Source organism: Myxine glutinosa, chromosome 7 (genome assembly GCF_964187855.1).
Source record: "Myxine glutinosa chromosome 7, kmMyxGlut1.1, whole genome shotgun sequence".
Taxonomy (NCBI): Eukaryota; Metazoa; Chordata; class Myxini; order Myxiniformes; family Myxinidae; genus Myxine; species Myxine glutinosa.
This window is the reverse complement of record NC_136267.1, coordinates 104,838,570-104,857,968: the sequence shown is the minus strand read 5'-3', so window position 1 is coordinate 104,857,968 and position 19,399 is coordinate 104,838,570. Positions and strand designations below refer to the sequence as shown.

The 19,399-nt window shown below is 44.8% G+C and overlaps 1 protein-coding gene across 1 annotated transcript in view; it reads left to right on the top strand.

Annotated features, from left to right (window-relative positions):
• LOC137431601 (unconventional myosin-X) overlaps window positions 1–18,955 on the top strand; it is a 330,046-nt gene extending 311,091 nt beyond the window's left edge. The window contains exons 41-42 of the mRNA XM_068123112.2: window positions 12,656–12,847; window positions 17,496–18,955. Of these exons, the coding sequence (XP_067979213.2) occupies window positions 12,656–12,847; window positions 17,496–17,606 (303 nt within the window). The 3' untranslated portion in view covers window positions 17,607–18,955. The remainder of the gene's footprint in view (window positions 1–12,655; window positions 12,848–17,495) is intronic.
• Window positions 18,956–19,399: the final 444 nt, after the last annotated feature.

Sequence of the window (19,399 nt, the reverse complement as noted above, 5' to 3'; positions counted from 1 at the left end):
TAACAGTGAAAACTATCTGGGGAAATGGGGGAGAAACACGTGGTCGAAGAACGAACGAACGAATAAGAATGAATAAACGAATGAGAACAGAGAAGGAAATGTTTTTTTTTTGTTTGTTTTTTTTTGAGTTGCGATTTACACAAGGAAGTAGGCTATGGGTGAAAAGCCTGGGAATACAGAGAACGAAAGTTATTGGATCACAAACGACGGACCGCTGAGAGAAAAACGAAGCCTCAAGGTTGTACAGTGTACACTGTACAAGGCCTCAAGACACGACACGAATTAACACGATTTTCAATACAGGTATGAAAGATTTGCACCGAAAAATCTTCGTCGGGACACAATATACGTACAACACCATAAATAAATAGTTTTAACGAAAATACAAATGGGAACAATCACTTAACTTCGATTTCAAATCGTTCGCGACGCGGCAAAGGCCTTGCTCGCGACACGGCAAACAGACGATCAATTTATGAAAGATAAACACCGAGAAACGACCAAAGTTGCACACAATAACTTCACACACCGAAAGATAAATACAGTTTCGACAAAATACAATTGTGAACAGACTTGTTTGATTCCTTTCGACTATATCTAGTGCTTTGGGTGTTGTGGAATAATATCAGTCATGTCTTTAGAAAATTCAAGAAGCTCTTTTATTTTTCTCAAAGGAACAAGAACTCTGCTTGCATCTTCAGAGATGGGAAACCATCCACTTTTTGTCCCACCACAAAGATGGAAACCATCCACCACAAAGCTCAGAGTCTGCAAAATCTTTCCCACATTTCTGCTCAATAGCATTAACGTGTGCAATAATGGCGTTCCTAAACTCAGAAATGATGTTCAAATATGAGATATAACTTGGTTCCTCCAGCAATGAAGCACATGACAGCAATCCCCTCTTCCATTTACTCTCAACATTTAATTGCCTTCTTTCTGAAAGCCTCTAGTTGCTCAAAATACTGGCATAGTTTTTATGCAAGTACCTTTTCCCTCTCTTCAGATCTTGATAAAATCACAAGCTCGTCAAACACTTGGACTATGTCTTTCAATCCGGACAAATCTCACACTCTTACTCTCTTTCTTCGAATGGACCACCTGACAAACCCTCCCATTTTCTCTCTTAACAATCCTCTTGAGGAAGTTCAGTCATTCAAACTCGTGGGTCTCACCATCAGCCAATGCTCTTTCTTGGGCAAACCACATTTCAAAGTTTGCCTACAAAGCCAGCCGCCGAATGGGCATTCTCTGTCATCCAAAGTCCTTGCTTGGCACACCTGAACTCCTATCCTCCTACAAGGCCTTCATCCACAGCTTGATGGAATACTGCTCTCCCCTCTGTGCTGGTGCATCTTCCTCACAGCTTGCTAAGCTTTATGCTGTGGAAACCAAGGCCTTCAAGATGATTGAAATCTCCCATGATGAAGCTGAGCTGACGGGCCTACAACTTTCACGTCACAGACAGGTCAGTGATCTCTCTGCCTTCTACCACCTCCTTTCTAGTCTTGTACCCTCTACTCTTTTTGTGATTTGTCCCTCCCCCCAAGGTTTTTGCAGAGCACATGCAGTCCACCATCAACCACCTTCTCCTAAAATCCAGAATCACTGCTCACCTCTATTCCTTCATTCCTCTTTTTTTCCTGCCTGTGGAATCGACTTCCCCATGCTCTTCAATCTCATTCTTCCTTCCAGCTCTTCTAGGCAGCTGTTCTCCACCATCTCAGATAAATACCATCCAAAACCATGATCTTTTCTTATCCCCATTAATTGTTCTGTTGCATCCTGATCTATTTAGTGTTCTAGCTCTTACATGACCCTTGTGTTTCATTTAAACCTTCCACTGATATTGAATTGAGATAGCTTAGTTCTGCAAACAAATCTAAGATATGACAGTTTCGATTGCCATTCAGTGTCTTTTAAGTTATCAACAAGTTCCATTTGTCAATATTTCATCAAATAAATATTTTAACGTTTTGTGTGTAAACACACCTAAGAACACCACTGCAACAGAGTCTTCTAACTTTGAATGAAAACATAGAGTTTGCAGATGTGCCCCGTATCATCAAAAAAGCGATGAAAAATCTTACATATAAATGTTTCCTTCAAATTGGGTTAATTGATATGATTTTATGCATATTCTGTTTATCAAACTCCCAAGTATCAATAAAATTATTAATAAAGACGATTGCAAAGATTACATATGTGGCCCATCATTTTTGTGTCAGTGTAAAGTTAAAATATAGTAAAATACAGTAAAGCAAACTAGAACGGCACTTGGTAGAGCAAATACATCCGTCAGGCTGAACAGTTTACGTTTTGTATCCCCTTGACAGACCAGATCTGGATCCGAATCTGAGACAACATCGAATGTGCTTGTTCTTTTCACCTACCCAACTCATCCACCTAGTTTTGTCATAACTCGTCCACAACGTTTTTGAAACATCCTGCTCTATATCCTTTTGGCCCCAATTATTAATTGTGAAGAATCACTTTAAAAAAAAAAAATTAATCTCAGATCCCGATCCGGAACTTCACCAAAATGGAATCAATTCTTCCATGTCACATGCCCAACCTGTGTACCAAATTTCGTCCATAACGTTTTGAGATATCCTGCTTGCAGATGGACAGATAGACAGAGGTGGAAGTATATCCCTCTGTCCACCTTCGGTGGCGCAGGTAATTAGGGCTCTTGTTCAAAAGCATCGCCCTTAAGCATCCAAACATTCTTGGGATATATATTTTGAATCTTCGCACTAGTGAAGCAAATCATACAAATTCAAAAAGCTGTCAGTTGTTCTTTGGTATTCCCCTTTGGTATTTGTAAATAAATATCACAATGACCTTGTGATCCCGGTGTGTACCCCGATTTAGAATAGGTACACCGTATCGCTGCGCATCGTAAGAGGCGACTAAGGGTTGGCGTCAGGAAGTGCATCCAGCCGTAAAAACATTGCCTCAAACAGGGATCCATGATTGTCATGGGGCCCGCAAGGCTAACCCCCGCTCCAGCGGGGAGAAATGGCCTTAAAACGATCATTCATATATTCATTCAATGACCTTGAAGTTGCCTACAGTGTATGATGTAGTATTGTTGAGATTTGCCTCCTCGATATTTTATTGTCGTTATTATTAATGTAGTTTAACGAAATATTTTGTTTGGCAGTGCTCTGTATTATCGATTATACGAGCATAATAGCATGACTGATGCTTGTGTGTGTGTGTGTGTGTGTGTGTGTGTGTGTGTGTGTGTGTGTGTGTGTGTATGTATATATATATATATGTATATATATGTATATATATATATATATATATATATATATATATATATATATACATATATGTATATATATATATATATGTATATATATATATATATGTATATATATATATATATTTATATATATATATATACATATATATATATATATATACATATATATATATATATACATATATATATATATATATATATATATATATACATATATATATACATATATATATACATATATATATACATATATATATACACAGTCACGTGAAAAAGTAAGTACACCCCATGTAAAGTTTTGACTTTTTCAACATATTTCAACATACAGCTATTTCATCTTCATTTCAACAATATTGATAGATAAAGGTGATATAATATAACAAGTATCATGAAACATTTACATTTTGTAGTCCATTGTATAATTTAAATAAACATAAATGCAAATTTCGCATGTGGAAAAAGTAAGTACACTCTTGGCTCTAATAGGTGGTATTGCCCCCTTTGGCAGAAACAACCTCAAGTAGGTGTTTCTTATAACTGTCTACCAGTCTCTGACATCGACTGGGAGAAATTTTTTCCACTCCTCCATGCAGAATTCTTTCAGCTGTGCGATGTTTGAGGGGTTTCTTGCATGCACAGCTCGTTTCAAATCCCCCCACAACATCTCGATGGGATTTAGATCCGGGCTTTGACTTGGCCATTCCAGAACCCTCCATTTCTTTCTTTTCAGGCATTCCTTGGTGGATTTACTGGTATGTTTAGGGTCATTGTCATGTTGCAAGGTCCACCCTCGGTTGAGCTTCAACTTTCCGACAGATGGCCTCACATTATCCTCAAGCACCCACTGGTACAATGAAGAATTTATAGTGGATTCTATGATGGTGAGCTGCCCAGGCCCTGATGCAGCAAATCTGCCCCAAACCATAATATTTCCACCACCATGCTTTACAGTTGGTATCAGGTTCTTGTGATCAAATGCTGTCTTTGGTTTTCGCCAAACATGTCTTCTGGTACTGTGGCCACATAGCTCTACCTTTGACTCATCTGTCCAGAGCACATTGCTCCAGAAGTGCTGGTCTTTGCCTCGGTATTCATTGGCAAACTTTAGTCTTGCCATGATGTTATTTCTGGACAGCAAAGGTTTCCTCCTGGCACACCTCCCATGTAGATCAAATTTGTGCAGCCTCTTTCTAATGGTAGACTCGTGCACTTTGATATCAACAGTGGCAAGAGCTACCTGTAGGTCCCTTGATGACATTCTGGGGGTTCTTAGAGACTTCTTTCAGCATCTTGCGGTCTGCTCTCGTGCTGAACTTGCTGGGGCGGCCTGGCCTGAACAAGTTGGCAGTTGTTTGGAATCTTCTGCACTTGTAGATGATCTTCCGGACAGTCGAATGATTGATTTCAAATTGTTTGGAGATCTTTTTAAATCCCTTCCCAGACTCGTAGGCATCTATAACCTTCTTTCTGAAGGCCTCGGAGAGCTCTTTTGATCTAGGCATGGTGACGCCGCACATTTCAACAACAAAGAGCAAACCAAACGAAATGTCTGAGGTTTAAATAAGACAGGTTCCTCCAAGATCCTCTCTCACAATGTTCTCATCATTTGCACCTGAGCTGGTGCACCTGATTCTAATTTTAGGTATTTGAAGTAGTGATAAATGTAGGGGTGTACTTACTTTTTCCATATGCGAAATTTGCATTTATGTTTATTTAAATTATACAATGGACTCCAAAATGTAAATGTTTCATGATATTTGTTATATTATATCACCTTTATCTATCAATATTGTTGAAATGAAGATCAAATAGCTGAATGTTGAAATGTGTTGAAAAGTGAAAACTTTACATGGGGTGTACTTACTTTTTCACGTGACTGTATATATATATATATTGTTGCGGATATGAGGATTGCATTTTTTTTGATTGTGTGTATTGTATTGTGGTAAATTGTTGTGTAACATTGTTGATTATGGCCCCTCCTGCCTCCGGAGTTGTGTAAAGGTAAAAAGGGCGTCCCGGTAGTTAATTCCATGAAACACCACATTGCAGGACACGATAAAACCCTTGTTCAGTAGTTTATATCCTTATTATGTGTTTTAGAGTAAGGCCTTGTCTTCCATTAGAATGACACTCCATTGCACCAAACCAAAGAGATAGATTCCCTTCATTCCCATTCCCAAAAACCTCCATTTCCCCCTTTCGTCATTGCCAAGCCTCGATTGCCAATTACATCCCCTCCAATTGCCGCCATTGACCACGAGGCAGGGTTGGGGAAGAAAGGCAGGTCCCCACCTCGACAGAGAGGGGAGGAGTGAGTCAGCCCCACTCAACCAACCACGAACAAGGGGTTGGACTTGGAGATGGTGTGGAAAGGAACAGCAAGGAGGTTCGAAAAGGTTGAGGGGCGCGGGCTATATAACCCGCCGCGGGACGTTCCCGGGAGAGACAAGCAGATGAGTCCAAGAGATGAGCTGAAAGGCTGAGCTGAGCTGCGTGGTGAGGTGGAAAGGAAAGAGCTGGGTCGTCAGAGCAGGGCTGAGTTGTGAGGTCCAAAAGCAGAAGATCATCCAGGGAAGCACAAAGCCTGCTATTCGTCACCTTGCTCGCCAGCAGCAGCGTCTACAGCAGCAACAAGACTCGACAGCCCTTTGGGGCCTGGACGGCAGTTTGGAGCAGGGCCGCGAAGGGACGGCGGCTGCCGAACGCGCCGATTCGTGCTGCCGAACAAATTGGACTTTCCTCTCCTTCCAGCCAATTCCTATCATCATTCCCCGTGTGAGTCGTCTTTGTTTGTTCTGTCCTGGGTAGGTAATTAAGTCTGTATAAGCTAGTAATTTGCACTGTGTTACCTGTTTTTTCATGTCCGCTGTAAATACCCGTGACTGCTCTTTTTGGCTTTTGTGTGTGTAAATAATAATAAACCCCGTTACTCTTCTGTACGTCTTCTTCTTCTTCCTCTTTGCATTCGTCGTCTTAGTCTTTTCCATATTGAGTAGCTGTGGCGCGATACGGCCAACGTCTGGGTGAATCGGGTTTAGTCGGGAAAAAACTGTTCGGCCGCGGCGCCTCCGCTCGGCAAACAACATCCTTAACCGCGGACCGTAACAATTGGTGTCAGAAGTGTCGGATTCGGACCTGAAGCGTTTAACGCGCTCAAAATTACAAAGTACCGAAATTGCTTTTGTTTTACAAAACCTGAATTTTGAAATCGAGCCATGGCTGGTCAAGGCGACGGGATGCCGGTGGGAGAGATAGATGGGGTAGAATCGACCCAGGACCTCGGGGAAATGTATATGGAGGATGTGGTCGAGGGGGTATCAGGCGCACAAAATGGCGTCCTCGTGCACGTGGTTGTAGCGGCACCAAATTTTGCCGCGGCCGTGACCGAAGCAGCACCAAATTGCGCTGCGCACGTGGTCGCGGCAGCCGAGCCAGAAATGCCAGAGTACATGCGAGTCTTTATGATTCAAATGATGGCAAAAATGGATGCCCAAAATGATAAGTCCACCCGAGAGCAAAGAGAAATGGGTGAGCGATTGGAGGGCCAAATGGGCCAAATGGGGAACCGGATGGATGCTCAGAGTGAGCAAATTGAGGCAACCGAACGGAATGAGGGCCGATAGGGAGGAAAGGGAGCAGAGGGACAGAGACCGCAAGTTGGGCGAAAGGGTCCCAGGGGTGCACGACGAGGTAACGCGGGTCGAGAAGCACTGGGTGAACGAAGCGGAGAAAAGCACGGGTAACTGGACCGGGGTAGAAATCGCGACACGGGGTTTGGAGCAGCCAGCGACCGCTGAGGTAGAGGAGGGTGTTTTATTAAAGCCAGCGGTCGTCGAGGTGAATAAAGAAAAAGTGCTGGGAATTAAAATTGAAGAGATGACGGAGGTAGCCCGGGAATTGCAGGGAGAAATGGAAAATGTGCAAGGTCTGTGCTCAACTCATAATGGTGTGCTCACTACCCAAATAAAGAGTTTGCAGGTGCGCGTGGAGAAGGGAATCCCCCAGGTGAGTCGTGCTGTGTATTGTGCGGGTAGATTTTGCAGGAGGATGTTTAACGACAAGAGAATTGTCGCGCGATTGGGATCAAGGAAGCACCCGGGCGTTGGTGAAAGGTCGCGTGTGGAAAACAAGTGTGCGTCAAGGGGTGAGCGTGTTACGAAGCACGAGTGTGATACCGAGTGCGAGCGAGAATGCACGTCGGGGTGTACGAAGTGTGACACAGGGAGTGAGAGCAATAAAAAGTGTGCGTCAAGGGGTGAGCATGTTACGAAGCGCGAGTGTGATACCGAGTGCGAGCGAGAATGCACGTCGGGGTGTACGAAGTGTGACACAGGGAGTGAGAGCAATAAAAAGTGTGCGTCAAAGGGTGAGCGTGTTACGAAGCGCGAGTGTGATACCGAGTGCGAGCGAGAATGCACGTCGGGGTGTACGAAGTGTGACACAGGGAGTGAGAGCAATAAAAAGTGTGCGTCAAGGGGTGAGCGTGTTACGAAGCACGAGTGTGATACCGAGTGCGAGCGAGAATGCACGTCGGGGTGTACAGAGTGTGACACGGAGAGTGAGTTGGTGGTGGAGCGGGTGCGAGAATGCACGCTTGGAATGGTTGAGGGTGTGCGAGGAAGCACACCTGAGTTGGTCATGGCGCGGATGTGGGAGAGCCCATGTGAGCGCGTTAGTGGGTGGATGCCAGAGTGCACGCCCATGGTGAGTGGTACGGAGTACGTACCAAGGGAGAGTGCGCAAGACAGTGCGCGAGGTGTGTTAAAAGAGTGTGCGCGAGAGGTGTGGTGTGTAACAGGGAGTGCGTTGGTGGAATGGACGGACGGCGTTGGAACGCCGGGTTTTGTGAGGGTGAAAGGGGTAGCGTATGCGTGTGAGCATGCAGGTGAAGCATCGACGGTAACCGGGTTAGCAGTTAGGGCGACGGATAGCCGATGCGAGCACTCGGGGCGCGGTGTGCTTTGTTGGATGCGAGGAACGGCGCGGATCGATGCGGCGTCGCTTCTCTTCAAAGCGTCGGTGCCGATTCGGGCTTGGCCCCGCCCTGCACGGTCGAGTCCGGGCCTTGTTGGGCGAGGCGACCGGTCCGGTTCAAGGGCGAGTGGGAGGAAGCGGAACGGTGCCCCCTGGCGGGGACGGGGTTCCGACCGGGGGAGATTGAGCCATCGGGCCCGGGACCGCAAGGTACCGCGCCGAGATGGTGCGTGGAATCTCGGGCCGACCAAACCACCTCCCTTGAACCGAAAGCCGGACGGATTCAACCTGCAGGCGACCAAACCACCCGCGTTCATTGCTCGGCTTTGCGAAGCCGAGTTTAATGAAGTCATGACGCACCGAGGCTAGGATATAGCGGACTGTGATGATGGTGATGATACTGATAGTGTTTTGATCCGAAATTTAGAAAAGTGAATATAATTGGCAGTAATTGGAAAAAAAATTGATTTGTGGAAATTGGACGAGCAAAATTTATAGTAAGAGATGCCCCATGTGATGGGATGGCCAATCCACCATCCCTCACAGCGGGGGCAAAGGAGCACTAGTTTATGGGGTTTATGGCAGTGTAAGCTCGCCGAGGGAGGGTTTGGATAATGTGTAGGGATCTAGAGGAGATGACAATAGGTAACGTTAAGATTAGTTAGTGACAATGACACCTGTAGTGGGGACGCAGGTAGATTAGAGTGGATGATAATGACGTGGTATGTGCTTAGTTTAAAGGGAAGACGGGGAGCACTAAGTTAGCAGGGCAACAGGTAGTTTAGATGATGCCGTGTGAGTGTTGGAGGTGTATTCAGAAGTGTATTGTGAAAAGTGTGTGAGGAACAGGTGTGATTGCACAGGTGTGCAACTGAACAGGTGTATGGAGAAGTGTTTGAGTGAGTAGTAGTGATTGTGTGTGGTGTTGACCAAATGGTCCAGGAAGAGGAGGAGGGTGCAGGTGGCACCAGGTGTGAGTGCACAGGTGTGCAACAACAGGTATGAGGAACAGGTGTATGGAATAAATGGTAGTGTGGAGTATATGGAGTATTGGAATGGATGGTCGTGGAGTGAGTATGGTGGAAACTATGGAGTGGAGTGGATGGTGCGAAGGTGTGAATGGGGGAAGGATGGACCCCCATCACGAATACCCGGGGCGGGTAGTGTTAGTGTTAGGTAGAGGGTACAGGTAAATTGCGGTTGGATATTGGCATCTGTGGTGCGGGTGAAAGAATGGTATTTGGATGGGTGCATTAGTGTTGTGGAAATGGCTGGGCGTGTAGCCTGTTAGTGTGTGTAGTTGGTTTGGGCAGTCCGCCACTGTGAGGATGTCGGCCAGGTGAGGCCGCAGGTGGGCTCTGGGAGCCGGTAGTTGTGGATGGGGCCCGAGGATCCGGAGGACGGACCCGGGTAGCCCAGTGCCAGAGGGCACCGAGTGGGGTGACAGAGCCAGGAGGGGCCTTCCCCAGTTAGTTAGGTTAGGGTGAGGAGCTAGGTAAGCTCGGGTGGCAACTACAGTGGTGGAGGTGTGCAGGTGGGTAGACCTGCTGGGAGAGCTACACGTCTCAGCCCAGAAATTGTGCAAGGGCACCGGGAGATGAATCGGGGGAGTGAGACCCCAAAATGGAGAAGCACCACAGTTTGGTCAATGGGAATTGGTTTTTAGAACCCATAGTGTAAGTTGGCCAATGGATTGGCAGGGAAAGACCCCGGGTAGTGTAAAGTGTGTTAATGTCATTTAGAAAGTAGTTAGGATGAAAATCTCCTTGCACCATCTGCATCCACTCACCTGAGATGACGTACCTCCACACCATGCCAGGTTGTTTTTATTATTTTTATTGATGCAAATGTTTGGATTGTGAGACGCATCATGACGTGGGTGTGACATTGTGCTTGATGTTCCATCTCTTCCTCCTTATGAGGATTGATGATGAATTGGTGATGGCAAATTTTGGCTAGAGGGATTGTGGTGACGAATTTGGTATAAGGGAAATATGGGAAGACGTGACGATAGCGACGGATTGGTAAATGTGTAGATTTTTGTAAATATGGGTGAAGGGCAAGGGTAGTGTAGGTGACAGGGGGGGTGACGTACGGTAGGGACGAGCTTTCTCACTTCGCTCTCAGTACACATTTCGCCCTGCATTGCCTTGGTTGATGTGTACCCTTGTGACCTTACCCCTCGCTCATCTGTCTTGTCCCCCTTTTGTCTCCCACATGACCTGAGCGCCACTGGGCGCCGAGGGGACCGTGCGTGAGTCGGCCATTGTGCGCCCGGAACTCCCAGAACCAGCTGTCTGCATCGATGCACCACATTATGGACCACATTGTCTGTGGCCGAGCACCACTTATGGACCCCATGGGTTGGGGCATGGCCCCTCTGCTGGAACCGGTCATGAGGGCCCGAAATCTTGCTGGCGGACCTTGATCACAGGGCACCGATGCCCCACAGGTGAACCACACTAGTCGGCCCTGTGGGCCATAAATAAAATTTTAAAAAATGGACACGTTGGGCGCATTTTATTGCAAATAGGCCGCCAGCAAAGGAAAAAGACAACAACTGGAAGAAATAATAATAGCCAGCAGAGGGAGCCGAAGAGCAAGAGATCACCTGCAGGGTTAGGGGTTGTCGATTTATTTTTATTGAACTGTGGTGACTGTACGGATTGGTGCCTGAGGGTGTATTGGTGCGTTTATGGGTGCTTTCATGGTGCATTGATGCAGAGCAGACTGTCTCCCCCCCAGAAAGAACAATCACAGGTCCTGGGTTAGTTTTGTAAATAAAGTAGCGTCAATTGTAAATAATGCTCCCCACCGTCAGTGTGTAGTTTGAAGACCATTCCGCAATTCGGTTAACTGTGGGCGTGAGTCTGTTAGGCAGGGTGCAATGGAGCAGCGGGACATATTTATTTATGTTTTAAAACTGTAGCACTCAGGGTCAGGTTAAAAGTAGAGGGAACTACACCTATGTGTCACACTAAATTAAAATTACTACAGTGTATGATGACTGTAGTAATTACTACAGTCACTAAATTTAATTAAAATTAAAGTTATAGGCCCGGGACGTGCCTAAGAGGAGGAGGGTGCAGTGTTGCGGATATGAGGATTGCATTTTTTTTGATTGTGTGTATTGTATTGTGGTAAATTGTTGTGTAACATTGTTGATTATGGCCCCTCCTGCCTCCGGAGTTGTGTAAAGGTAAAAAGGGCATCCCGGTAGTTAATTCCATGAAACACCACATTGCAGGACACGATAAAACCCTTGTTCAGTAGTTTATATCCTTATTATGTGTTTTAGAGTAAGGCCTTGTCTTCCATTAGAATGACACTCCATTGCACCAAACCAAAGAGATAGATTCCCTTCATTCCCATTCCCAAAAACCTCCATTTCCCCCTTTCGTCATTGCCAAGCCTCGATTGCCAATTACATCCCCTCCAATTGCCGCCATTGACCACGAGGCAGGGTTGGGGAAGAAAGGCAGGTCCCCACCTCGTCAGAGAGGGGAGGAGTGAGTCAGCCCCACTCAACCAACCACGAACAAGGGGTTGGACTTGGAGAGGGTGTGGAAAGGAACAGCAAGGAGGTTCGAAAAGGTTGAGGGGCGCGGGCTATATAACCCGCCGCGGGACGTTCCCGAGAGAGACAAGCAGATGAGTCCAAGAGATTAGCTGAAAGGCTGAGCTGAGCTGCGTGGTGAGGTGGAAAGGAAAGAGCTGGGTCGTCAGAGCAGGGCTGAGTTGTGAGGTCCAAAAGCAGATCATCCAGGGAAGCACAAAGCCTGCTATTCGTCACCTTGCTCGCCAGCAGCAGCGTCTACAGCAGCAACAAGAATCGACAGCCGTTTGGGGCCTGGACGGCAGTTTGGTGCAGGGCCGCGAAGGGACGGCGGCTGCCGAACGCGCCGATTCGTGCTGCCGAACAAATTGGACTTTCCTCTCCTTCCAGCCAATTCCTATCATCATTCCCCGTGTGAGTCGTCTGTTTGTTCTGTCCTGGGTAGGTAATTAAGTCTGTATAAGCTAGTAATTTGCACTGTGTTACCTGTTTTTTCATGTCCGCTGTAAATACCCGTGACTGCTCTTTTTGGCTTTTGTGTGTGTAAATAATAATAAACCCCGTTACTCTTCTGTACGTCTTCTTCTTCTTCCTCTTTGCATTCGTAGTCTTAGTCTTTTCCATATTGAGTAGCTGTGGCGCGATACGGCCAACGTCTGGGTGAATCGGGTTTAGTCGGGAAAAAACTGTTCGGCCGCGGCGCCTCCGCTCGGCAAACAACATCCTTAACCGCGGACCGTAACAATATGTATACTGTTATATGTTGACGTCACAACTAAAACTGCAGCTCGCATTCATGTTCGTGAGATATCATGCTGAGGTAGTAGTGTTTACACCTGTGCCCACAGTGCAAGGAAGGTGGCTTCCCTCAAGAGCTATGGCTGGCCGTTGGTGCTGAAAATGTTGCTGTGCACAAACGAGGAGATGCCCGTGCACTGGAAACTTTCACATATGAGCATATCCTGTCATTTGGAGCTTCTCAATGCAAAACATACCGCATAGCCCTGGATGGCCGTGAGATGGTGTTTGAAACGGCTCAGGTATGGCATCATGTTGGCCACTTGCCAGTATAATTTTATAATGTAGAGGGTAGTTTAATAATTTTGATCTAAACCAACACTAGGTACTGCATACGTTGTTGGATAATGGTTGCTGAGTCGTTGGTAAAATAGCAAACTGGCTTGGGGATAAGCCAAGAGTGTTTGTCACGAGGAGGATGGCGAACTGAGAAGTTGTACGTAGCGGAGTACCTCAGGGATCAGTACGAGGAGTGCTTTTATTTGTAAATTATATCAGACTTTGATAGCATGGCAAAGAGTAGATTTTGAAGATTCATACATGACATCAAGCTTGGAGGTAAGCAAGGTAAGCAAGAAAAGGTGGGAGGTTGGGGTGTTAGGAGGCGGGGGTTGTGGGCATCGGATTCAAGAAGGCCAAGACATTGGATGGGCAAAAAATTGGAAGATCACAATTCACCGTTTGTAATTGCAAGGTATTCTGAATACAACAACAACAACAACAACATGCATTTTAAGGCCATTTTCCCTGCTAGATCCATTCGGGATCCATCTTTCTAGATACATCCATTTCTAGATCTAGATTCTAGATTTCTAGATTCTTTCTAGATTCTAGATTTCTCGATCCATCTTTCCATTCTGAATGGGAAGGAATAATTTAAATAGGGATTACGTGATGCAAGGGGTAGTTTTGGAGCAGGTTATACTGTAGAGAGATATCAGAGTCATTGTAAATTCAGGGCTTAAATAGTCAGTGCAGTGCCAGGGAGCAATGGGAAAAGATAATAGGATTTCCGGTTTTATTCGCAGGGCCATAGCTTACAGATCAAAGGAGGTGGTGTTAACGTCATGCAGTATTTTAATGAGGTTTCATCTCGATTATTATATCCAGTTTTGGTCATTGAATGTGTGATGGGTGCCACTGAATGGGTTCAGATTAGAATTACATTTTTTTTTTTGTTGTTGTTGTTTTTTTGTATACAAGATCGAGGCTCGTGAAAGAGCGAACATTTATCACACAGAAAGACAAACCGACACATAACCGACAAACCGACACATAAAACAAATAACATCGGGAGCGGTAGACAAGATGGGGAGAGAGGGGGAAGGACACAAACACAACATTTGAGAGCAGGAACCGAGAGACATGGAGACATCGAGAGATCTGTGGGAGGGAGAGGGCTTTGGGGGAGAGGCATGGGAAAGGGGGTGGGAGAGGCATAAAACATATGGACACTGCCAAGACTTCCAGGAAAGAAGTTGGAATTACAAACAAGGTGGATCTGGGGTGAATTAGTGGGGGTAGAAAAGATCAAGGTTTTGGATGGGGGAAGATAAGAGATGGTGGTGAACAGCTGTTTTAAAGACCTGGAGGGAGGAGTGGGATTGAAGGGAGTGTGGGAGTTTGTTCCAGAGGCGGGAGAAAAGAGGAACATTGATTTCAGAGCGAGGTGGGTTAAGCGAGGAGTGGCTGAGGGGGAAACTACAACAACAACAACAACAACAACAACATGCATTTTAAGGCCATTTTCCCTGCTAGAGCGGGGGTTAGCCTTGCGGTCCCCATGACAATCTTCTCCATTTTGCCCTATTTTCTGCATCTCTCCTTGTTAACCCCCTTGTCCGCATTTCTTCTTCCACCATCTTTAGCCAAGTCTTTCTCGGCCTTCCCCGTCCTCTACTTCCTTCTACATTCATTTTCATCACTCTTCTCAACCAGTCACTTTCATCCTTCCTCAACACATGACCAAACCATCTCAACCTGTTCCTCTTCACAGCATCAATCACAGGCTCTATTCCATCATCTTTCGCAATTCATCATTTGTCTTCCTCTCTCTCAACGATACTCCGCACATCCACTGAACCATTCGCATTTCCACCCTTTCCAGCCTTCGTTGCAGCTCTACGTTCATTACCCATCTCTCGCTCCCATAAATCATAAGTCATAACACTTCTCACACATGCAGCATACACCTTTCCCTTCAGCTTCAACGACACTCCCCTCCTCATCAGCACGCCACTCAGTTCCCGAAACTTCTTCCATGCACATCTCACTCTGGCACCCGTTGCCGAGTCTGATCCACCTTCTCCATTCAGCATGTCTCCGAAGTAGCAAAATGTTTTCACACCTTCCAGCTTGACGCCGTCTCCAAGATCCAACTCAACATTTCCTCCATCTGCAGCTCCCTCTCTGCACACCTTACATTTGAATGTAGCTGCCACACTGGTTAATGACCCTCTCAGACCACTACATTTTTGATGAACTCACTCAGCGCACATTGTACATTGAATGGAGTTCACTCCGACACCCTTCCAGCACACAGCACATGGCCACTTCCCAGTTCTTTCCACCTCACCACATGCTTTACCACTTGCCATCACCTTCGTCTTTCCGATATTCACCTTCAGACCTTTTGTCTCCATACATTCCTTCCACTTGTTCATCTTTTCCTTCAGTCCATCCATACTTTCCGCAATCAACACCAGATCATCTGCATACAACAACTCCCACGGTAAACCCTCCTTTACGTTCTGAGCCAGTACCTCCATCACAGCTACAAATAGTAGTGGACTTAGTACCGATGCCTGATGCACTCCCACCTTCACCTCAAACTCACCACTGTTCCCGTCCTTCGTCCTTACAGCTGTGCGCGTTCTTTTGTACATTGCCATCACTCCTCTGATCAACCATTCCTCCACTCCTAACTTCCTCAATGCCCATGTCAATACTTCACTTGGAACCCTATCGAATGCTTTCTCCAGATCAACAAACCCAAGAAACAACTTCTTCCTCTTCTCAATATACTTCTCCTGCAACTGCCTCACAATAAAGAGCGCGTCTGTCGTTCCTCTTCCTGGCATAAATCCAAACTGCATTTCGTCGATCTTCACCTTCTTCCTTATCCTCCTCTCCAACACCCTTTCCAATACCTTCATTCCATGCTCCAATAACTTTATCGCTCGGTACGAGCCACACTCCAGAGGGTCACCTTTCCCCTTGTATAGAGGGACGAGGGTACTCAGTTCCCAATCCACTGGAATGCGGCCTTCTTTCACCACCAGATTACAGATCTCTGTCATTCTCTCCACACCCCAACTTCCTGCTGCTTTCAACATATCTCCCACAACTCCCGCCGGCCCTCCCGCTTTTCTACTCTTCATTGCTTTTATCGCTTCCTCAACTTCCTTCTCAGTTATCTTCTCTGCCGGTCCTAAAACTGGGTTACTCTCTATGTTGCCATCCCATTCATTCTCTGTATTCAACAGCATTTCCATATATCTCTTCCATCTTCCTTTAATTCCATCTGGGTCCACAACGATTTGTCCCACTTCATCCTTCAAGCAACTCACCCGCATCACATCACACCTCTCTTTTGCTATCTGCTTTGCAATCCTGAATACCGCTCTCTGACCCTCTTCCGAATCCAAGCGTTCTCCGAACATTTTCCGACATGCCTCCTTCATCGTTGCTACCTCTTTCTTTGTAGCCTTCTTGGCTGCCTTATAACTTTCATGCACTGCTTTTTCTGCTCCCGTACCCTTCGCCTTCTGCCACTTCTTGAACTTCTTCCTCTTCTCGTCAATCTTCTTTCCAACTTCATCATCCCACCACCATGTTTCCGAGTGCCTCGGTGGTCCTTTTGTCCATCCACATACCTCATCAACGGCTCCCAACAGACTAGCTTTCATTGACATCCAACCACTTTCAAGCTCAATCACATCATCCTCTACCCTACTCAGCCTCTCTTTTAATGCCTCCCTTACTGTCACCTCTTTCAACCTCCACACCTTCATTCTCGGTTGTCGATTCGATTCTTCATTCGATTCTCGGTCGGGTAGACTAGACTTTTTATTTTAGAAAGGCGATTATGAGGCGATCTTATAGAATACTCAAAACTAGTACATTGATAAAATAGATGTGGAAATGTTTTTTAATCAGGTTTTACAGTGACAGGACCAGGGGACATACTTGAAAGTAGTAGTTTACATAGAGCCATGAATGTATGAAATGGTCCTCCTGGGAAGGTGATAACATCGGGGTTTAAAATGTCGTTGGATAGGTACCTATACGCAAAGGTTACATCTGAACATGCACACAACACACCTACAAATCTCCCAATTCAATTCCGATCTCCCATCAATTTCTGTGTACTTAGCTTAAGAGATATTGATTGTCTAAGTCAGCTGTGTTGTCAAGCATCAACAAGTCTTTTGTGTTAATTCCACTCTCACTTAACTTCACTCTCTGCCCACCTAAAAAAACAAAACTGATCAAAAATCATCATATGTTGTGATTGTTCATGTCGTGGCTGTGATGTATGTCTTCACCCCTGTCGCACCCAATGCTGTTCTCCTTCCCCTGCCAATTGCGTGGATGTCAGGTTGGATCGGGTTTGCGGTGTGAGTTTGTGCTGGTGGATTGGGTGATTGGCTCGGGGTGTGGATGTGATGCAGGCATGATGTTGTCCAATTGCATTGCCTACTCCTGTGTTGAGGTTTCTTTGTATTTCCTTAAAATAACTGACACAAATAGATAAACATCTAGCTGTAAAGAATAAAGGCCTTATCATTAACGAATGCTTGTCAAGTGCCGAAAATAAAACTGTGGTAACCATGAGACAACATGACTCATTTTTCACGTAATTTCCATATTTCTACACCATTCCCTCAGGAGGCAGAAATTGCGAAGCTGATGAAGGCCTACGCAAACAATGTGGTGACAAAGCGCTACAAGCACCTATCGACAGGAAGTCAAAGAAACACTGTAAGAAAACAGCGATAGGCCTCACATCATGCAACTAACTATGTGAGCAGCAAGAAGGCAACATCAGGTCTTGGTCAGCAAGCATACGCCACATGAACATGAGTGACAGACAGGCATTTGTTCATCACCAAGTTCTCATTACAAATTAGGCTAAACCCAGGTTTGTCGTTTATATGTTTGTTTTGTGTCAATTCTTTGTTAACAAAACAAGTTCTGAGAATAGCTGTGAGGAAACTTCACCAGGATGAGTGCAAAGATTATGAATGTCGTACCTACATGGAGTCGGACCGAATCGTCCAGATGCCTGGCACGTTTTCGATCTTCACTTATTTTCAACAAGATGTCGACCCACAAAACTCATTCCTATAAATGAGTTACTCCTTCCTAAAAAGGGATCTGTAAACCATCCTTCTAATCCTTCCACAAACATGTTATTCGCCTCACGAGCAAATTCTACCAGCCTCAAGAGAAATGAACGGAAATGCAATGAGTAATAACTAAGTGCTGCTTGGATTTTCAAATTAGTAATGATGAGTGTTTTTTTTGTTTTCTTTTTTAAACTTTAATAGCTTTTGTTAACTTAATGATCCAAGGTAAACGGAGCCATAATTATTACTTTGGGGAAAGTTTTTCAAGGGGGTACTTTGCTGGAAAAAAATGAAGTTGTAATATTTTGTGGTTGATCAGGTGGGTGGATTTTAAGTTAAATGTACTCAGGTTTGTCGTTGAAGTATCACGTCATGCTTAATGTTTCGACGTCATAAGGTTTGAGCGCAGCAATCATTTGGAATTCTTAAAATGCCGTATTCACCTACCCTGGATTTGTCAATGATTATTATTTTTAATTTATTAGCTTTCTAAACTAAACAGTATTCTCTCTTTAATGGTATTTGAAGGTACAGTATTCATTTTTGTTTCCTTTTCTTTCATTTTGTTGTATTGTTTGTTGATAACTGCAGAGATCTAAATTGCATGTTAATTTAAATCAAATATTTCTTTATTTTTGCCCCTTGGAATTGCTATGGTGAAATGTAACGGAGCTCTGTCTGGTTATGAAAATGTAATACTTGCCCAATTTTAATATTGCTGCTTTAAAGGCATTTATGATTTTAAAAAAAATTGATTTCACTCTTATGCAATGCATTCTTGCACAATCTGATGGGATTGTCTTGCTTATTGTAGCTTTGTTTAGGAAAATAGCATTTGTGCTTTCCCACTCATGCATCATCATGACTTCAATCATAAGTTGCATAAAAGTAATTAGCTGCGCAGTTTCATATTTAAATGGACAAAATTACATTTTGCCATTTTTTTTGCACATTTTAAACTTTTGTATTTTCTTTGAAAATAAATTAACTTTTTCTTTTCATGCCTTGTTTCATTCAAGAATGGAATGTGCATGTGATTTCAGGAATGTTTGGTGTATAATGTGTATTCTGCATGTATGTATTTGTGTGTGTATTGTTACGGAGTCCTCAATGATCTCCTGGTCTCGGTAACCTCCGAACCCCGAGAGGAGCCCCGGCAGAAAAATATGTTACCCTGTGTTGAAAATTAATAGTGAAACCACACCAATGATTATAAATGAACAAAATTGTATTAGAAATCACACACAGGAATAACGGGTACAACAAATGGCAACAAAGGAATTAGTGGCAAGCAAAGGCAATTTCAAGTGCACTCTATATATCTTATTGCTTATGGTGGTACCGCCAAATAAAGCCAGATAACTCACTGCTCTCAGTGAAGGAAAAAGGACCCTCCTCAATGTCTCTGTAACCTTTTCCAAGGCGAAGGTGATTCGCTCCAGC